Here is an 18037-nt window from a genome sequence, read left to right on the forward strand (position 1 = left end):
CTCCAAATTTTAAACAATTAAATAACACTGTGCTTTTGCATCTTCCAATAAGCATCAAAACACACTTGGTCTGATAGATAACTAATTGCCATTATCGTACCACAATTGTCAGTTGTAAAGTTAAGGTTTCGTTTGCATTATTTTGCAACAAGATGCAAAACCTGAGAGAGGAATGGTTTCTTCTGCTGGGGGGGGGGGGGACACAACTTAAAGCAAGTTCTCATTTCAACTATTTCACTATGTGAATGGGGAGAGGTATCAGGTTCATGTCTCCCACCTTTCGGAGTTGCTTACCAAAGATTATGATTTTGGGAAACGTCACTAGAGCCAGATTGTTACTTCTACACAACCCTAGAGGTATAGGAACATTTCCGGAGTCCTGACTGAGTGATTCTATGAATGAGAAAAATTATAACCAACACCAGCCATGCCTGCAAGATGTACCTATAATACTGCAAATATGAAATCAATTTTGGAAATCAGTATGCAAAAGTTACTAGTGCCTATGTGTGGCATACGTGGTCACCTGGAGGCAATCACTGCTCACCACAGGAGACTAAGGAAGTGACTGCTTTGCAAGACTATCTTATAATGGAATTCTATGCATGTTTCACTCAGATGTCCCGCCGTGTTCAGTGGGGCTTACTCCCAGGTTAAGTGTGTACGGTTAAATGCATGTGTATCCCTCAATGGCTGAGAAACAAGAGCCTGGACTTAGATTCTAGTGCTTCCAAAATATGGTGTGCAGGGTGGAGGGGTGAAAAAAAGAAGAAAGAAGCCACACAGCAGTGTCCAAAACGTGCTTCTTTGCGTGGCTCTTCAATTTAGTCTCTCATTAGACTACGAGACTATTTGACAAACAAGCCCTCCATCCTGCAGCTTTCTCAACCCACCCATAACAACTCCTAATGATTAATTTCTGCAGAGATGGAGAGATGACTCACACTGAACGGCTGGAGAGTAAGGCATGCAAAAACAACAGCGGAAAAACGAATGTGTGCAAGGTACACACACACACACACACAGGTTTTGTGTCAAGCACATCTTAAAATGATCACTCTGGTCCAACATAACAAGCATCTCCTTCAGATAATTAAATCCAAGTATTCACATTCAGGCTCCCTCCGCCTGGACACTGGTCTCCTGGAACCCTTCTTTACATTAGTCCAAGCTCTTTCAGCCCAGGGGCTGCATACCCTTCTGAACAGCCTTCCAGGGGCTGCATGCAAGTGATGGGTGGGGCCAGAGGCAAAAGTGGGTGGGGCAATGAAAATGAGTCCCACCTTTGCGCAACAGGCCAGTTTCTATGCACACACCTCCCTATCCTCCATCCACAGAATTACAGAACCGTCGGGCTGGAAGGGACCCCAAGGGTCATCTAGTCCAACCCCCTGAAATGCAGGAACCACAGCTCACCAAGCTAACACAAGTGAGCGGCAGAATCAGAGTTGAAGGTCAAATTCCAAATCACTCAAGAAGGGTGTAAAGCAAAGTTCCTTGAGGTGTGTGGCTGGGGAGCAGAGTGAGACCCAAGGCCAGACAGAGAGGCCGGGGGGGGGGGGAATATTTGCCCCCTAGGCCTGAGGCTCCCCACCCCACCTTAAATGAGCATTACATCTTCATATACACCCAGGTTGGACACATTGGAGCAAAGCCATTTGCTCACACCAACAAAACGAAACAACTGTCTCTGCCCTAACAGCAAAATTCAATTATAAAGTGCCAAGAATATCATAGAATCATAGAGTTGGAAGGGACCACGAGGTCATCTAGTCCAACCCCCTGCAATACAGGAATTTATTTATTTTTTTTGGTCTAACGCGGGGCATGAACCCACAACCCTGAGATTAAGAATCTCGTGTTCTACCGTCGGAGCTTTCCTGCCACAACACTTGTCTCAAAGCAGGGTTTGTCAGGCCTTCCCATTAAGAGAGTCCCAGTAAGGAGGTCCTGCCCCTGGTATCAGCCAACGGAATATTGTTAATGACTTAGGAACTAATTTGCCACACGCCCAAACTGTTGTGATATTATTACAAGCCGAGCTGCGAAAAGCCTCAGCAGCGAGGTCACTTGACTGTGAGTCATGTTTTCATCCTGTGGGAAAGCCACCAGCCCTATCAGTTTTCCCACACACGTGATGTTTTTACTGTACTGTTGTACTCTTTACTTTCAGTTCTGGCTCAGAGATGCTGGACGCCATTACAGACAGCTCTGAACTCATGAGGTGGCTACGCAGAGACATACTCTGCATTTTAACTGCAATAAAGTAGTTTTAGCCTTACTGGCTTGTGTGTGTTGTTCTTCCAAGCTGGGGAACAATCACATATTACTAATGTGCCCCTGGATTCGAGTAGCCAGGAAGGCACAGAGGCTTCGTCCCGCCCTGGGCGTCAGTCTCACAACTTGCCCCCGCGGAAAGTCTCATAACACAAACACCCCCCCCCCAATGCTTTCATTTATACCTCCTTCCCAGTCCCTTCTCCAACCTCCACAAACATTTGATTTAAATTTTCCTGGCTACTGCTCCAACTTTGTCTTCCGACACATTTCCTTCCCATCTCCCTTCATTTCCAAAGCCAACCGCACTTCCCCACCCACCTCACTAATGGCATATTTCTTGATGCAGCCTGTTAACAATGGCGGCAGCATTCTTGATCCTCCAGACCGTTCTATATGACCCTTAGGCACTCCACAACCCTTGCACTCTCCCCCACACAGCATATCCCACCAGCCCAGATCTACATGCTCCTCAATGTGCATCCTTGAACTCTGATAATACCTCGTTTGCCTAGAAGGCTGCAGAGAGGTGTGTGTAGAAACAAGAGGTTGTTCTGGAAATGCAGCCCTATTATAAGAAAGCCTCATTCATCCCTTTGCCCATTTTGGGCCTTTGGCTCTGTCCACCGCTGGCATGCGGCCCCCAGAAGGTAGCCCACAAAGGAATGTGGCCCTCAGTCTGGAAAAGGCTCCCCAAAACACCGACACGCCTAAGGAAACTAATTATTAGCAAACAGTGGACGCAAAGCGTCTACACCTCCAAAATAAAATAACATAACATGTTACATGTAAACAGTTCAAGAAAGCTGCTGAGTAACGGTGTCAAAACTGGCATTACAAGGGCACAAGACACAAAGGATCATTTTGCAACCTCACACGGGAAACAGAAAGTAAGGCGCCATTCCACCGGGCCTCCAAAATCAGAAAAGGCCCATGCAGCCCAGTGTTTCCCGAACTTTTGTCTCCAGCTGTTTTTGGACAACTCCCACCATCCCTAAGCTAGTGGGACCAGTGGTCAGGGATGATGGGAATTGTAGTCCAAAAACAGCTGGAATAGCCCATCTCAGGTGGCAGGGGGGGATAAAACCAACTCAGTGTCATATTGACCACTGAAAGCAAACTGACTTCTTTGCTGATACCAGACCAGTTTGCCGGCTGTGATTGATCACATTATTTGCTACCATGGCAATATCCCTGTACCTATATTTATGTGGACATGTGAAGCAGCTGGGGTTGGCGCCAACACCTGACACCTTCGGGCAGATGCCAGAGCCCTTACAGAGACCCCCTTCAGTTTTATTTCCTTTTTTGTGGCTAAGCACTGCAAGTACGGTAGTTGCGGGCGGAAGGGTCTGCTCCCGCTGCTCACAATGGCCCCGATCCTATGTACATTCATTTGCTCAGGAGGAAATCGTACTACGTAAGTGGGACTTGCTTTTCAAGAGCTATGCACAGGAGAGCATAGCACGACGTCCTCAAGTCTTTGGTATGCTGTGCTTTTGTACACGAAGGGGTTAAAAAGCCAAGCTCCTGTTGATTTTAATCTGGGAAGACTTTAGCCTGGCGCAGCACCAAGAGATTCACTGGAACAGTCAACAGACATAGTTTGTTGTCAGAAGCAACAAGAGGGTTTATACACGCCTGAGCTGGATTCTTCTAAATCACACACCGGAGAGTAGCTTTCAGCAAGGCAGCTGGTTAAAGCAAAATACTGATTTAGGTTTGACAGCACTTATTGAAAATCTGGGTACCTTGTTTCTTTTACCCAATTCTTTGCTTAGTGTTGCTCAGGCGCTTCAGAGAAAAAAATGTTTAACACAACCTATGCACACTGCAAGAATAAAAACAAGAGGCCTTTATGAAAATAAAGTGCTAATATTTTTGGTCTCTGAACACATATTTGTATTTAAGTCCCCAAGATGAGACTTCCCTTCGGATTACAGCTACAGGTAGATCTCTCATGCCTTCTTGGGAAAATGTCACCACTTCATATCCCATTAACACCATCTCCCTGACCATCACCATCCAGCGCGGCACCCCATCTTTGGTGTTCATTATTGACCCACATTACGCGAGACGTTAGGGAAACAGTTCAGGTCCTCGGGCTCAATGCCAAATCACACGACAGAGGACACCCAATTTTGTTTCCAACTGGGCAGGGGGAAATGTGACCGTGGGTCACATGAGCCGTTCAGATAAGTGCAGGCTGTGAGTTTGCATACCACATCACTTCAAATAGTTTGAGCGCGGTGGCATGTAAAAAATCCTCACCCACACTGGAGATAAAGGGCTCTTGTAGCTATAAGCACATTCCGAGTCAAGGCCAAGAGCGGTTCTGGATATTGTACACGACTCTGGCTTTGTCGTCTGTGTATAAACTATACCTTTAAAGCACATCTGAAGCACATGCGCTCCCTTCAAAAGAATTATGAGCACTTCACACGGTTACAATTCCCAGCAACGCTTAACAAACCCTTGACAGAGCCCAGATTTCTTTGAGGACAAGTGCTTTCAAGATATAGTGCACACACAGCCAAAATATTCCGCTGTAATGCCTTAGAGCAGGGATAAACCTGTGGTTTTCTAGGAACATGCCCATCCTCCCTGACCAATGGGCATGCTGGCTGAGGCTGATGGGAGTTGTCGTTCAGTGATATCTCAGGGACACAGGTTCCCCATACCTGCCTGAAAGGGAAGCTGCCCAGAGGAGCTGCTGCACGATACTTCCATACACGGGTTCCCCCTTCAAGCACAACATACATCCCAACCTGCTAGTACAAATGTCCGAAAGCTGAACCCACCACACTACAACAGCTTGTAATAAGAAATGTTGGGTGAAGAAGGCTTGCAAGTGCTTATTAGGGTGAAATTCTGCACCTTGATACACCCAGAGGAAATGGAGCAGACTCGCTTCCCCCCAAAAATCAAAGTTACGTCAAACTTCAGTCATATTATGAACACAACAATTGAAGTGAATGAGAATAACAAATTTGTAGGTCCACTCATTTCAATTCCCTGAGCAGAACTCAGTTGGAGACAAACCTGTGTTTACTCTCAAGGTGCAAGGCACAGTGTTTCTCCCCAAAATTGTCCCACTACTTGATTTGCGATATCAGAACTATTCTATTTAATTTGAAGCCCATAAAAATAACCCAGCAGTAGTGCAGACCTGTGTATTTAAGGACAACGTCTGCACTCACTTTTGATGTTTTTAAAAAAGCACCCACGTTCTATGTTCTATGTTGCTCCCAAATGCACCGGCGTGCATTAAGATATCAGAGGTAATCGCAATTGGGAGACCATGTGCTCTACTATGCTCTGCATCTAGTAAGTGGTGCATTCGAGAGACAGCAAAAACCATGTGAAAAACGTATGAGCAGGACAGACCCATTGTGATGGCTTAACCACATTCCAAATGTAAGTACCTACGGGCCAAACTACACATTACATCGAATGCGTAATTACAGTAAACATGTGTTCTATACATTTAAAAATAGCAACTGGAGAGGATCAGGATTGTAAGGGGGAGGGACTTCATAAGTTCTGACAAAACTCTCCTCCCCAAAAGTTGTTATTGATTATAGAACAGAGGCTACTGTTGACGTTAATGGCAGATTCCTGTTCATACAAAAATTGATCCATCAGCTTCAGCATCCTGCTTTCACTGTGGCCAACCAGGTGCCCATGGGAAACCTATAAGCAGTATCTGATCCCAACTGGGCTCTTCTCACCTGCGATTCCAAGAAACAGCCATTCAAAGGTGTGAAGAGGCTGAACGTTAAGTGTGATCATGCATTTAAGGCAACACACGTGTGGGGGACTTCTGGTCCTCTGGTTGTTGCTGAACTGCAACTCCCATCAGCTTCAGCAAGCATGGCCAATAGGCCAGGGATAATGGGAGTTGTAGTTCAGCAACAAAAGGTGGCTCTGGTTCAGAGGATAGTTACAAGTCTGAAAACAAGCCCTAACAGCTGGAGAAGAGAGTAACGGGAGACAGGATAATGGTCTTCAAATATCTGAAGGGCTCTCACTAAGAAGACACAGAAAACTTGTTCTCTGAAGCTTCAGAAGGCACAACTAGAACCTAAAGGATGAAAATGACAGGTTTCAGCTAAGCTTTAGGACATCCTAATGGTAAGAGCTGCTGGGCCGTTAGGGAGATAGTGGGTCTCTTCTTTGCTGGTGTTTAAGCAGAAGGCTGGTGGTAATCTCTCTGTAGATGTTTATTCTCACCCGTCAAATCATGCTTTGAGCAGGGGTTGGACTAGAGGACCTCTACAATCCCTTCCAACTCTGCCATTAATATTATGAAGGCCACAATTGAGCAAAGGCACACACAGCCCAAATGGTGCTCCCTTAAACTGAGAGTTCTCTGCTCCGACCTCAGGCAGGATGTTTCCTCCTGTATCTGTGGCCACTGTACATCTTGATCATCTTGGGCGCCTGCTTCCAAGTGTTCAAGAGCTGGCCGGCCACCTTGTCCAAGGTAGGGCCATCAAAGTCGGCCAGCAGGTTGACCGGAGCGGCTTCCTTGAGGATTTTGGGCAGGCTCAGGGCTTCGGGGAGCTTGGGGTTCCCCAAGAAGAGGTGCAACAGCTCACGCCTCTGCAGGCTTTCCACGAGGAACAGGAAGAGGTTCTCCAGCCTCTCCACCAGGAACTGGTCCTCCCAAGCTTGCAAGGGACCCCGCAGGAGGAGCCACAAAAGCGCCGTCTTGAGGACATAGGAGGAAAGGATCCTGTTCCACTGAGCGCCCAGAGGCTGCTCCAAAGAGCGTCCCCCCAGGTCCCTGAGCCCCTTGAGGATCTGCAGGCACTTGAGGTGGCAGGAGTCAGCAGGAGCTTGCTCCTTGAAGAAGCCCAGCAGCTTCTGCTCCGGTTTGGAGACGTTGAGCGTCCAGAAGGCTCCCAGCTTCCCGGGAGCCGGCGGCTGAGCCGACGGCAAAGGGGTGAGGTAGAGCGCCTCGCCGAACGGGATGGCCGGCGTGAGGCGCACGGCCATGGAAAGGTGGCAACAGACGTAGTCGGAGCGAGGCGCGATATGCAACGTGAGCGGGCGCCCGGGCCCGACGGCCAAGCTGACCCGGCAGCGCTCCTGGAGGCGGGAGCGCACGGCCCCCAGGCACCGCTGCACGTGGCCCTGGAACCAGCGCAGCACCAGCGCCGACGACAGGTGGCGCCCGCCGCCCTGAGCCGACGGCAGCTCCACGCACAGCGCCTCGCTTAGCGCCCCCGCCACGCGCGGAGAGGGGCCGTTGCCTCGGCCGCTGCCCGCTTCGTCGTGCGCGCAACCGGCAGCCACTTGGAGGGCGCACACGAAGGCTCCGAGCAGGCCCGCCTCGGTCCCCCGACGGGGCTGTACCCGCAGCTCCAGGCGAGGCGGCAACCGCAGAGGCACCAGCACGTCGAAGCAGTCCGGGCTGCGCACTTTGTGCTGCTCGTAGGCGCTGCCCACTTGCACGAAGTCCCCGCGCGACGCCAGCCGGTCCGGAGCCTTACCGGCGCGCACCAGCTCGCCCACCACGAGGCTGACGTGTGCCTTGCTGTGGCCCAGCACGTGGGGCGAGAGCCGCAACTGCTGCTCGTAAAACTCCTCCAGCAAGTCGCGCCGGCGCTGCTGCCGCCGCCGCCGAAGTTCACTCCAGGCACCCTCGGGGCTCTCCGCGAGGCCGGCGGGTCTCTGGGCGCGGCTGGGCAGCCGGTCGCGATAGCACAGCGCCAAGCAGGCCAGGAGAAGCAAGAGGAGCAGCGAGGCTTTCAGCAGCGGGGCGCCCAAGCCGGAGTCCCCGAGGGCCGCGCCCTCGCCGGCTCGGCTGCTCAGCGCTTGCAAGAGGTACAGGATCGCGGTGCAGCCGCACGTCACCAGCGGCCAGAAGACGCGCAAGTTGAGTCTGTAGGCGGTCATGGCGCCTCGTTGCGCGCTGGGAAAGCTCAGTCGGGAAGCCTGCGGCGCAAAGAGTACCTCTGAGCGCGCACAGAGGGCATGACACTCAAGCGGTCCTGGTAGTCAAGAGAGCGTCAAGGTTCTCTGTTTTTAGGTGAAATCTCTTCAGCCCATTGTAGCGGATCAGCAGCAGGTCATTCCTTACCCACCCAGCGATCCTTTCCCGTCCACCGGGACGCGCGATGCAGGGCCCAGGGCGCAGCAGCCGATACCCCCGCCTCCTTCCTCCCGGCAACAGCCGACAACACTGTCTTGGGCTGGGCGGCCTCTTCCTCTTCCCCGCTCCCCCGGCGCGGTAGATCTCCGATCTGCTGGTGCGCTGGGATCCAGCCGCCTCTGAAACGGGCTGAAGAATACTTTTGGAAGCTGAGCTTCCCCGTTCCTGGAATCAGATCTCGGCTTCCTCGCGTTTCCCTCTCGCTCTCGTCCTCTCCAAACTCCCTTGGCTGAAACTTTCTGCCTGGAGGACGGCTTTCCTTCGCGGTTTCCTGTCTCTTTGCCGCCGCCTCCTCCTCTCCAGTTTTTACTGTCCCGGGACTATGCGGGGGGAGCGCGCGCCAAAGTGGCCTCCTCCAACGCCTCTTCCCCTCTTCAGCCTTTCCCGCAGACCGTTACTTAAGGGGGGGGGGGGAGGAATGGGGCTTTTGAAGCTTCCTCTTCCGAGTGGGAAAGAGGAACTTTTTCGCGTCACTTATTCTATGAGCTCAGCGAGGAAATAACAAAGACTGGGATGGTGGGTGGATGTGAAATCAGAGCTGGTAGTCCAAGAGTGGGAGGGGAAACCTCTGGCTCTCCAGATGTTGCTGAACTACAGCTCCCATCAGCCCTGGCCTTTGGGCATATTTGCCAGGGATGATGGGAGCCGGAGTCCAATCACATCTGGAGAGGCTCAGGTTTTCGCATTCTTGTTTTAGACTCTGGACTTAACAGCCTGGCAGCTTCCATCTTCCAAAGGTAATTAGTATTACTCCAGAATGTAAGTATGTAGTATGTGGGGGGGGTGTTTTTAGGGGTGCATGCTGCTCATTCTAATGAATGGGGGCTGGGGCTTCTGCACCAAAGTCCAGCCATGAGTCCATTGGCTGAATGCTTTTTGCTCTCCTGATGGCTCAGAGGCTTCATCCATTCAGAAGAGATAAGAGAATAAGTTCCTAAGATTGACAGCTATTTAAAAGTGGGAAGGAAGGAAAACTATTTACTTAAATAAAATAGCGTTGCTTTAAACCTGCAGGTAGTTAATTACATTTTAAAAATAACCTTTTATATGGCTTTATCTGTATTTTTATTTTTGCAAACCACCTTGAGTCCTGTTTCTGGGGAAAAGGTGGGAGGGATAGATGGATAGATAGATAGATAGATGTCTTATAAAGGTTGTGTACCATCCAGAGTCTCTGCTGACTGGTAGCAGAATTCCATGGGGTTCCAGGCACTCACCCAGGGTTGTGTTTTCATTGAGAAATCAAGGCACAGCAGAGAAATATGGTTTATGTGCACATATTTATACTTAACGCCTTCAATGGAGGGAATTCAGAGCATTACATCTCAAGAGGGGCTTATTCCTCCAGCAGGGCAGCACTGGATTTTCCAAGGCATCCTGAATACCATCTCTGTACCTCTGTCCCAGCAGCTGCATGGAGTTATTCCTACTTCCTCCTCCTTGGTGCCAAAAAAACCCTCTGTGTAAAAGGACAACTTTTTTCCTGAATGACACCACACCCTCCCATCTCTTAGGAGGGAGACAATAGGGACTTTTGTCTTGTAGATGGATTTTGCAATGGGTTAATGGCAAGGCCATTATCCCCCTCTGTTTGGAAGGAAAAGAAGTTCAGCCTGTCACCTCACCCTAATTATCAAAGCTCTGGTTCAAACCCTAGCAACCCAAGAATCAAGAGGGGCAAACCTGGTACCCAAAGATCTGGGGGAATCCCTGTTCCACACTGACCTATAACACTAGTGTGCATCATTCAGGGTTTTAAAATCAGATTTTCAGCTGCCAAATTCATCATCAGACACCCACCAGTAAAAAAAATATTAAAAAGCCAAATGTAAAACAAAGTGGGGTTTTTTGCTTCTATGTTACATGATCATCCTGTATCAATGTTCCTTACTCCATAGGAATCAGTAGTTTTCACCTACTATACAGTGATTATTCATTTATGAATCTGCCTTAGTTCAGTAATCAGCAAGCACAAAAGGGAGAAATTTACCGGTAAGGATATTTACAAGGACAAGACAAAACATAACCTGCCCAAAGTGGAGGAAAAGGAGGTTCCAGTTAAGGTGAAGGCAGTGACTTTTAAGCAAAGCAATACTGTATGTCAACTGAAGAGATTATCTATTGCCCTAAAGCATTGCTAAAGTATGTCTGCAAAGAAGGCACCCTCAGGATCCAGAGAGGGCAGGGGGGGGAGTAAGAGAAATGTGTTTTCTCACTGAAATGTGACAGAACAGGAATGTCCAAAGGAAAGAGATGTCAAAGGAAGGAACCAGACCTGTAATAGATCTTGCAGCCCTGACAAGGAAACTGGCAAGGTTCAGAGCGTACTCACAGTCACACTGACAGCCATACAAGAATTAAATTCTTCCCAGTGCAAAGAGCGCAAGACGTCAGCTTTGATGAATGTGAAGATATAAAAGTGAGCTGTTAGCAACAATAGGTTCAATTCTGGCCAGAGAAAACACTGAGGAGCTGCAGCACAGGTGTGGAAAACCTTTGGCCCACTAGATGTTGCTGAACTACAACTCCCACCACCATCCCCAGGCCCATTGGCCATGCTTCCTGGGGCTGGCGGGAGTTGTAGTTCAGCAACATCCGGAGGGCCCAAAGTTCCCAACATCTGGCGTGGAGAGAAGTAAATCCAGCTGAAAAGTGTTTGGGAGGGGAAGTTTTGTTGTCATAAGTGGAAACATTAAGAAACTGGCATTTTTTGTTCTGAACATGGGATGGTCTTGACAATCTTCATTGGCATGCCGAAGGAAGCATCAGAAGCAGATGCCGCTACGATAATGAACTGAGGTGTGGCCCAGAGTTTAATTTGTGCTGGACAATCCCACAATACAATAATGAGCTCTAGATGGACAAGTGTCTTCTGCGTTAAATAAACAGGTGAGCAATAGTCGGAATAACACTAGCTCTATATCTCATCGCACACACATGGTCATCCCCAGTGGATTAAAAGGTTACTTTTACTACCTAGGGATTTTTTTGGGGGGGAGGATTCATTTAAATTTGCTTTTAAGGGCAAACCCACTTAAACATCCAGACCGCTACAGTTCTGCAGCTAAGGAATATGTGCAAAAATGCATTTTTATGTACAACGAAAGTTGTACATAAACATACATCAATTTTCACATGCATCAGCAAAAACTATATACACACGAGCGGAAATTGGTTTGCAGAAATGTGTGCATTAGGCAACATTGCATACAAAAAAAAAATGCGCTGGGAGAAATCCACACTGAAATACTGACAATTTTCATGCAGGTTTAAAAAATAAATAAATAGTGAATTGCTGCAGAAATGTACAGAACTGAATTTAAGACTAAGAAAATGAGAAACTGTAATTGATAGATCCGTTCCCTTCATGTACGGTGCCTGCCTCATACTGTCTTCATTAGACTATGGTTACCAGATTTTTTTCAATGAATCCGGGGACACTTTTTTTATGAAGCTGAGTAGCAACAGGGAGTCAGTGGGGATGGTGAGGCAAAAGAAGAAGAGTTTGGATTTGATATCCCGCTTTATCACTACCCTAAGGAGTCTCAAACTGGCTAACGTTCTCCTTTCCCTTCCTCCCCCACAACAAACACTCTGTGAGGTGAGTGGGGCTGACAGACTTCAAAGAAATGTGACTAGCCCAAGGTCACCCAGCAGCTGCATGTGGAGGAGCGGAGACGTGAACCCGGTTCACCAGATTACGGGTCTACCGCTCTTAACCACTACACCACACTGGCTCTCATCACACTGGACCTGGGCCCAAGCACACATGCATTTTGTATAAAGGTCAATAAGCAGGACTGGGATGCAGTGGCAAATAAAGTCAGAGTCACGCCATACATTTAAAGCACACTTGTAGCACTGTGAGAGTCATGGTTTTCCCCTAGGAACGGAGCAACTTGTCTCCTAACAATTCTCAGCATGCTGAGCAAACTACAGTTCCCACAATTCTTTTTTTTGGGGGGGGGGGTTGGAATCCATTACTCCTAAAGTGGTATAAGAGTGCTTTAACTGTACAGTGTGGGTGGGACCTAACTCCAAAGCAGAAAAGCATATTTATTTATTTTTGCTTGCCCATCCCTCACCATATCAGAGGCCATTGGGCGGGTGTACTCGGCACATGTCCAACATGGTTTTCTTTGCTGTCACTTGACCTTTCCCAAAACAGGGGCCTTGCACAAATAAAGCTGCTCGTGGTCACTTTAAACTCCTGGTAAAAGTATTTAAATGACATTTTCTTCCCTACTTGGAATGAAGACACCCACACCCCACAACTGCACCTCAATCCTAAACCTTGTTTACTCAGCACTGGTTTCAATGAGACTTAATTCCAATCAAATGTAGCCAACATGAATAGTTGACATCATAGTGGGAAGCGATGCTTGTTTTATTTCCCTCCAGCTATTGCAGGCGTGAGGAGCCTCAAGCCCATGGGCTATTGGTCCACCAGGCTATTCCCCTCAAACCACACCCATCCATCAACTGACATCACCGGTGACATCATCTGATGTGCAGGACCACCCAATTTAATCCTCCATTGGCTGCGCTGTCTGTTTATATAGCCTGGGAAGCAGGATTCAATTTCTGCTCATTCATCAGCTGATTAAAGACTGGAACAAGATCGGCACAAGACTGGGGGAAACTCTGAAATGCTTCTGAAAGCTGCTTCCATTTTCCCTTTTAAGAACCTAGGAACTTAAAAGGAAAGAGGAAGGAGGCTTGCAAAAGTCTCTGCAAGTCTCCCCACTTTTAAGTCCCTGATCTTAAGCAGCCGGGAGGGGGGCTGGATCTGCAAAAGCTTTTTTGCAAGCCGCCTCCTGCTTCCCTTTTACAACTGGAGGGAAAGGGATTTTGACAAGGATCTGGAAAGGGATTTTGATAAGGATCTGGGTCGCTACAATGGTACTTGTATTCTATACTACCACATATATGCTGTGGGTGTTTACACCTTTTCAGTTACATTTAAAATGCAGTTAGCTATCTTACATGTATATATAATTATCCTTCTTACCAAGTTAATGATCAAACTCTAATTATTGGTTCAAGGTATCATGCCCTCCCATCAACCCTACGGGTTTTTTGTGTGTTTGTGGTGCTGCTATAAGCACTAGGAGATCGTTTGTATGGACAGAACAGGAAGAAAAAAGGTGCATCGCTGTATGATTTTACTTATATATTATTTGAATGATGCTCTAATAATCCATTTATTCAAAACTGTTATTACACTATTTCCCAAAACGTCACTATATTCTTTCTGATAAAAAAATTGCAGCTTTACATCCCATTTGTATAGCATTCTTCAAAATGGAATACGCTGGAGCCTATAGAAGGGGGGGGGAGAGAGAGAGAAGATGTTTAATACACATTGCAGCTTAAGTTTGAATAATTCAGAGTCTCTTATGCCACCATAGAAACTCCAAAAGTGGCATCCAACAGACCATATATTAAGAGTTAAACCACTGGTCCATGTACGCAAGCAGCCATAACTGCACCAAAATCATTAATAGGATCAGATCCAGGTTTGCAAACCAAAACCCAATCAAAGTGTCCTCTGGGAAGCTCCCTGCAATCTTGCCAGCTGTCACTCTGAGGAGAGGCAAGACCTATCCTCCATTTAAAAGTTAACACTGGCCTCGACATAAGCATAATTCAATGGCATTCTGGGGAATTTAAATGGTGGCCTTTCTGTTAAACTTTCTGAAAGGAACCTGGAGCAATGCTACCTTGGGGCTGATTAAAACACTGGGGGGCTCACAGCTCCAGTTATCCATGTGTGGACTTGGGGCCGCCATGTGTGGTGAGCCATGCCAGGGTGATGAGGAACCACCCGCTAACATGGATCGCAGTTGCTAAAACCAGCCATGATGGATAGCTTGAGGAGTTAATGATTGGCACCTACCAGTTCTGCATCATGATCAAGTCCAATGTCGTGATGCTCCATCTCCTCATCCCTGAATTTCTTTATTACCTTGTTTAAAAACAAACGTACCGGATGAATATCTGAGTGTCTTACATGCAAGTCAACAGAGATGCCAGAACACACAGGGTTGTAGCCCCTAAGCCCTACTTAAGAGCAGACCCACTGAAGCTAATGAACATAAGTAAGGCCCCATCTGCTTAAAACAGCATCATACCACTTTAAATGGTCATGGCTTCCCCCAAAGAATCTGGGAACTGTAGTTTGTTGATTGTGCCGTAAGCAGGACCGGTGCTAGGGCTTCTGGCGCCCTAGGCGACACCAATCATCTGGCGCGCCCCCCGCCAAAGCCTGCTTTAGTGGGAGGTGCGGGCGCAGGCGGGCCAGCGGCGCGGCGCCCCCTCCATTTCGGCACCCTAGGCGTCCACCTAAATGGACGCGCCGGCCCTGGCCATAAGTTGTTAGGAGACTGCTCTTCCCCTCACAGAACTACAATTCCCAGAGTTCCCTGGGAAAGAGGGATTGACTGTCAAACCACTTAGGGAACTGTAACTTTGTGAAGGGCATGGGAGTCTCCTAATAGCTCTCACCAGATTTTGTGACCCTCCCATCACCCTTCAAAAGTTATCCCAAATGTTTGTTTAAAAAATGTCTATTTTACACTTCATCCCCTGGAGGGTTGACCGTAAAACTAGCCAACCATGGATTAAAACACACCTCTAATATTTCTCTGTATTTTTCTGGATCCTCTTCCACAAGTGTCCTGATCTGGTTGTTATAATGGTGAGATATGCTCTCCTCTACAGCCACAGTGCAAGCCATTGCACCTTCTTTTCCAAGCAAGGCAGTCCCAGCACCTGTTGCAAAGTCATTTAAATAAAACATGTGCCCCATATATGTATTTGAATTAAAAATGAAGGAAACGTGAAGGAAAAGGTTTAGCCTCACCTAACATATACCCTGCAACGTTCCAGAAAGGTAACAGAATGGTTGGCCGGACTCTGTATGAGATCATTAATTCATTGAACTTTTTCAAATGGTCCTTTTCCTGTTCCCACATTTTCTGCATTAAAAAAATGGCATTCAGCAAGACAACCGCAGTGTCATGGAAGGAAAATTACCCCCAGGATAAACAATATCAGCCTTCAGGATGCATTGTAGATTTAAGAGCACTGCTGTCATTTTCAACACTATTTCATTGTTGTTGCATTCTGATGCAACTTCTCCAAAACAGCGGTACCTTGGTTGTCAAACGGCTTGGCTCCCGAACAAATCGGCTCCTGAATGCTGCAAATCCGGAAGCAAGTGTTCAGGTTTGCGAACGCTTTTTGGAAGCTGAACATCCAACACGGCTTATGCAGCATCGAGTGCAGGAGGCTCCTGCAGCCAATCGGAAGCTGCGCCTTGGTTTTCGAATGTTTCCAGGAGTTGAATGGACTCCCGGAATGGATTAAGTTTGACAACCAAGGTACTGCTGTACTCTAAACCATGGTTTGGAGGACTGGGAATAAAGCCCATGACCATAAGCACTCTCCTTTCCTCACATGCCTGCCTCACATCACCATTCAACCAAACCAGAGTTTGCAGTTATGTCTGAACTGGCAAACAATGGGTTGAGGAACACTCCATATCAGGATCAAACAGATATGAAAAACGGTTTGAAACAAGTTAAAATTACAAAAATGAAGTGGGTTTTAAAAATCTGAATCTTAAGTATCGAAAGTCAAGAGTGAACAGGTGTGTTACTTAATACTATAGATTCTAAGTGGTGTACAATAAGGTACAGCATAAATTGTTGTATCCATAATATCAGGTGGCCTTCACTTACATTTTTTTCATGTTGTATTTTAATATTAATGTTGTGTTTTAATTAGCGTAACCCACCCTGGGACCTTAGGGTGAAGAATGGCGGATAGTAAATTGTATAAATAAATGAACAAATAAAGCACAAGAAGGGTTGGAGGGAAAAAAAATACAGGTATAGTTAGAAATAGTCACCCTTATAACTGGTCCTACTGAAGTTCTCCCTAGCACTGCCATTTGTCCTGCATAAATGCGGTTCGCCCCATATTCTCCAGCATGATCCACTCTGATTATACGGTCAACAACTGGCTTATTGATGTTTTCATAGGTCGTTCCAGTACTACAGCATCTGTAAGGTGAGTGTAAGGACGGCAAATGCCATCTTCTTCTTCTTCCACCTGTAAAAACACACATTTTATTTATCAGAAAAAAGTCAGAAGAAGAATACTGTCACTATTCACTAACAATGGGGAGGGAGGAGGGCAGCCAGGAAGTTTATTACTACTTAGTAATAACTACAGCTGTGATGTTAGTCATTCAATTAAATCAACTAAAAAGGCCATAAAATCCCTTTAAATTGGAAGGGGTTTTCCAGGGAATTAAATTATCATTACTAATTATAAAAACTGCAGGTGGAAAAGGTGTTCTTAAAAGCAGCATTTCTCTCTGAGCAGCAAAACAGAAACATCCTAAAGGCTGGTGCCCGTTGCAATATTTCACATATACCGGTATTTTTTTTTAAAAACTGAGTTGATTTTAAGAATGTAGTTCCTTCTATGAATTTATAGAAAAAGCATTAACTAACACTCCTTCAATTGATGAAGGAAGACTTCTTTATCCGGATGACAGCCTTCATAACAACAGCTTTGGATCTTCGGGAGACTTTACTGTACTTTGTACATCCCTTCACTGGGAGAACTGTCCACCTGATCTTGCTCCCTGCTTCTTGTTGCTTAACAAATTATTAGCATTCTTATTATTATTTTAAAAAATTAATCACTGAAAATATAATATTTAGTATTACTAATAATAAGATTAATTATATCCAGTGTTTTTTGTACAAAGATTCACAAAATGTTTAGGGGTATGCGCCCCCCAACCAGAAAAAAAAATATACACTGAGTGTATCATTAATAACAATACTATTTTACTAAGTTAAAATACGAGTTATAACGCATTAAATATTATTGTTGCAGCGTACTATTCTATTAGCTGCTGCAGGAACCTGACTGCATGCTGAAAGAGTAAGATGTAAATCATGCAGCTATGACCGAGCGTGCCTCTGAGCGTACACAGAGCGCGTCCCCCTCACCGCCACCCATTGCGACGAACGAGGGCGTGTCAAGGGGACTGAAAAGGACAGGGCAGGAATGGGGGGGGGGAGGACGTTTAGAGGGCGGCAAGGAGCAGCGGGGAGGCATGAAGGAAAACATCCCCGGAGAGGGACGGCTACACCACGGGCGCCCTCCCGCCCTACCTTCCCTGCAAAGGGACCGCCAGCACTCAGCTCGCAGCAGCTGCAGCCCCGCCGCCTCCACCGCCATCCTCCCACCCACGGGCTCCTGGCGCGGGATGATGACGTCGCAACCACCTGCCTGCCCGACCGCGCCCACTCTAGCAACGAAACACACATGGATGTTGGCTTCGCGTTCCCAGCCCTTATACAACATTGCTTTGTCCCAATAGATTTATAATGAGTTAGACTTACAGAAAGTTGCAGCTTTCCGGGTTCCTTGTTCCTTTCTAACTTTTATTCTGCCTGCCGCCGAGCAGAGAGAAAATAACAGCCCATTACAGACATTTCGTTGTCTATCCACTCCTGTTCCTACCCACGCACTCACCTACCTATACACGCGCGCGGTGTAGCATTTCTACATTTT

The 18037-nt window shown here is 47.2% G+C and overlaps 2 protein-coding genes across 2 annotated transcripts; both read right to left on the reverse strand.

Moving 5' to 3' along the window:
• Window positions 1-5928: 5928 nt before the first annotated feature.
• Window positions 5929-9136, reverse strand: ITPRIPL2 (ITPRIP like 2). The gene has a single exon (XM_033167770.1). The coding sequence runs from the start codon at window positions 8179-8181 to the stop codon at window positions 6661-6663; it is 1521 nt and encodes a 506-aa protein (XP_033023661.1). The 5' UTR covers window positions 8182-9136; the 3' UTR covers window positions 5929-6660.
• A 4459-nt stretch (window positions 9137-13595) lies between these two features.
• On the reverse strand, window positions 13596-17748 carry COQ7 (coenzyme Q7, hydroxylase). Its single transcript, XM_033167648.1, has 6 exons — window positions 17635-17748; window positions 16353-16555; window positions 15303-15417; window positions 15072-15211; window positions 14337-14405; window positions 13596-13758 (listed from the first exon to the last, which is right to left on the reverse strand). The coding sequence occupies exons 1-6, from the start codon at window positions 17699-17701 to the stop codon at window positions 13681-13683; spliced, it is 672 nt and encodes a 223-aa protein (XP_033023539.1). The 5' UTR covers window positions 17702-17748; the 3' UTR covers window positions 13596-13680.
• Window positions 17749-18037: the final 289 nt, after the last annotated feature.

This window comes from Lacerta agilis, chromosome 13, assembly GCF_009819535.1.
Source record: "Lacerta agilis isolate rLacAgi1 chromosome 13, rLacAgi1.pri, whole genome shotgun sequence".
Classification (NCBI taxonomy): domain Eukaryota; kingdom Metazoa; phylum Chordata; class Lepidosauria; order Squamata; family Lacertidae; genus Lacerta; species Lacerta agilis.

Excerpts from the sequence above, each read along its gene's own strand:
- ITPRIPL2 (XM_033167770.1), bottom strand. The coding sequence starts at position 8,181 with ATGACCGCCTACAGACTCAACTTGCGCGTCTTCTGGCCGCTGGTGACG.
- COQ7 (XM_033167648.1), bottom strand. The coding sequence starts at position 17,701 with ATGGCGGTGGAGGCGGCGGGGCTGCAGCTGCTGCGAGCTGAGTGCTGG. Across the intron at positions 16,556-17,634 it reads GCGGTCCCTTTGCAGGGAAG|GTGGAAGAAGAAGAAGATGG; the intron begins GTAGGGCGGGAG and ends GTGTTTTTACAG. Across the intron at positions 15,212-15,302 it reads CGTTGCAGGGTATATGTTAG|GTGCTGGGACTGCCTTGCTT; the intron begins GTGAGGCTAAAC and ends ACTTTGCAACAG.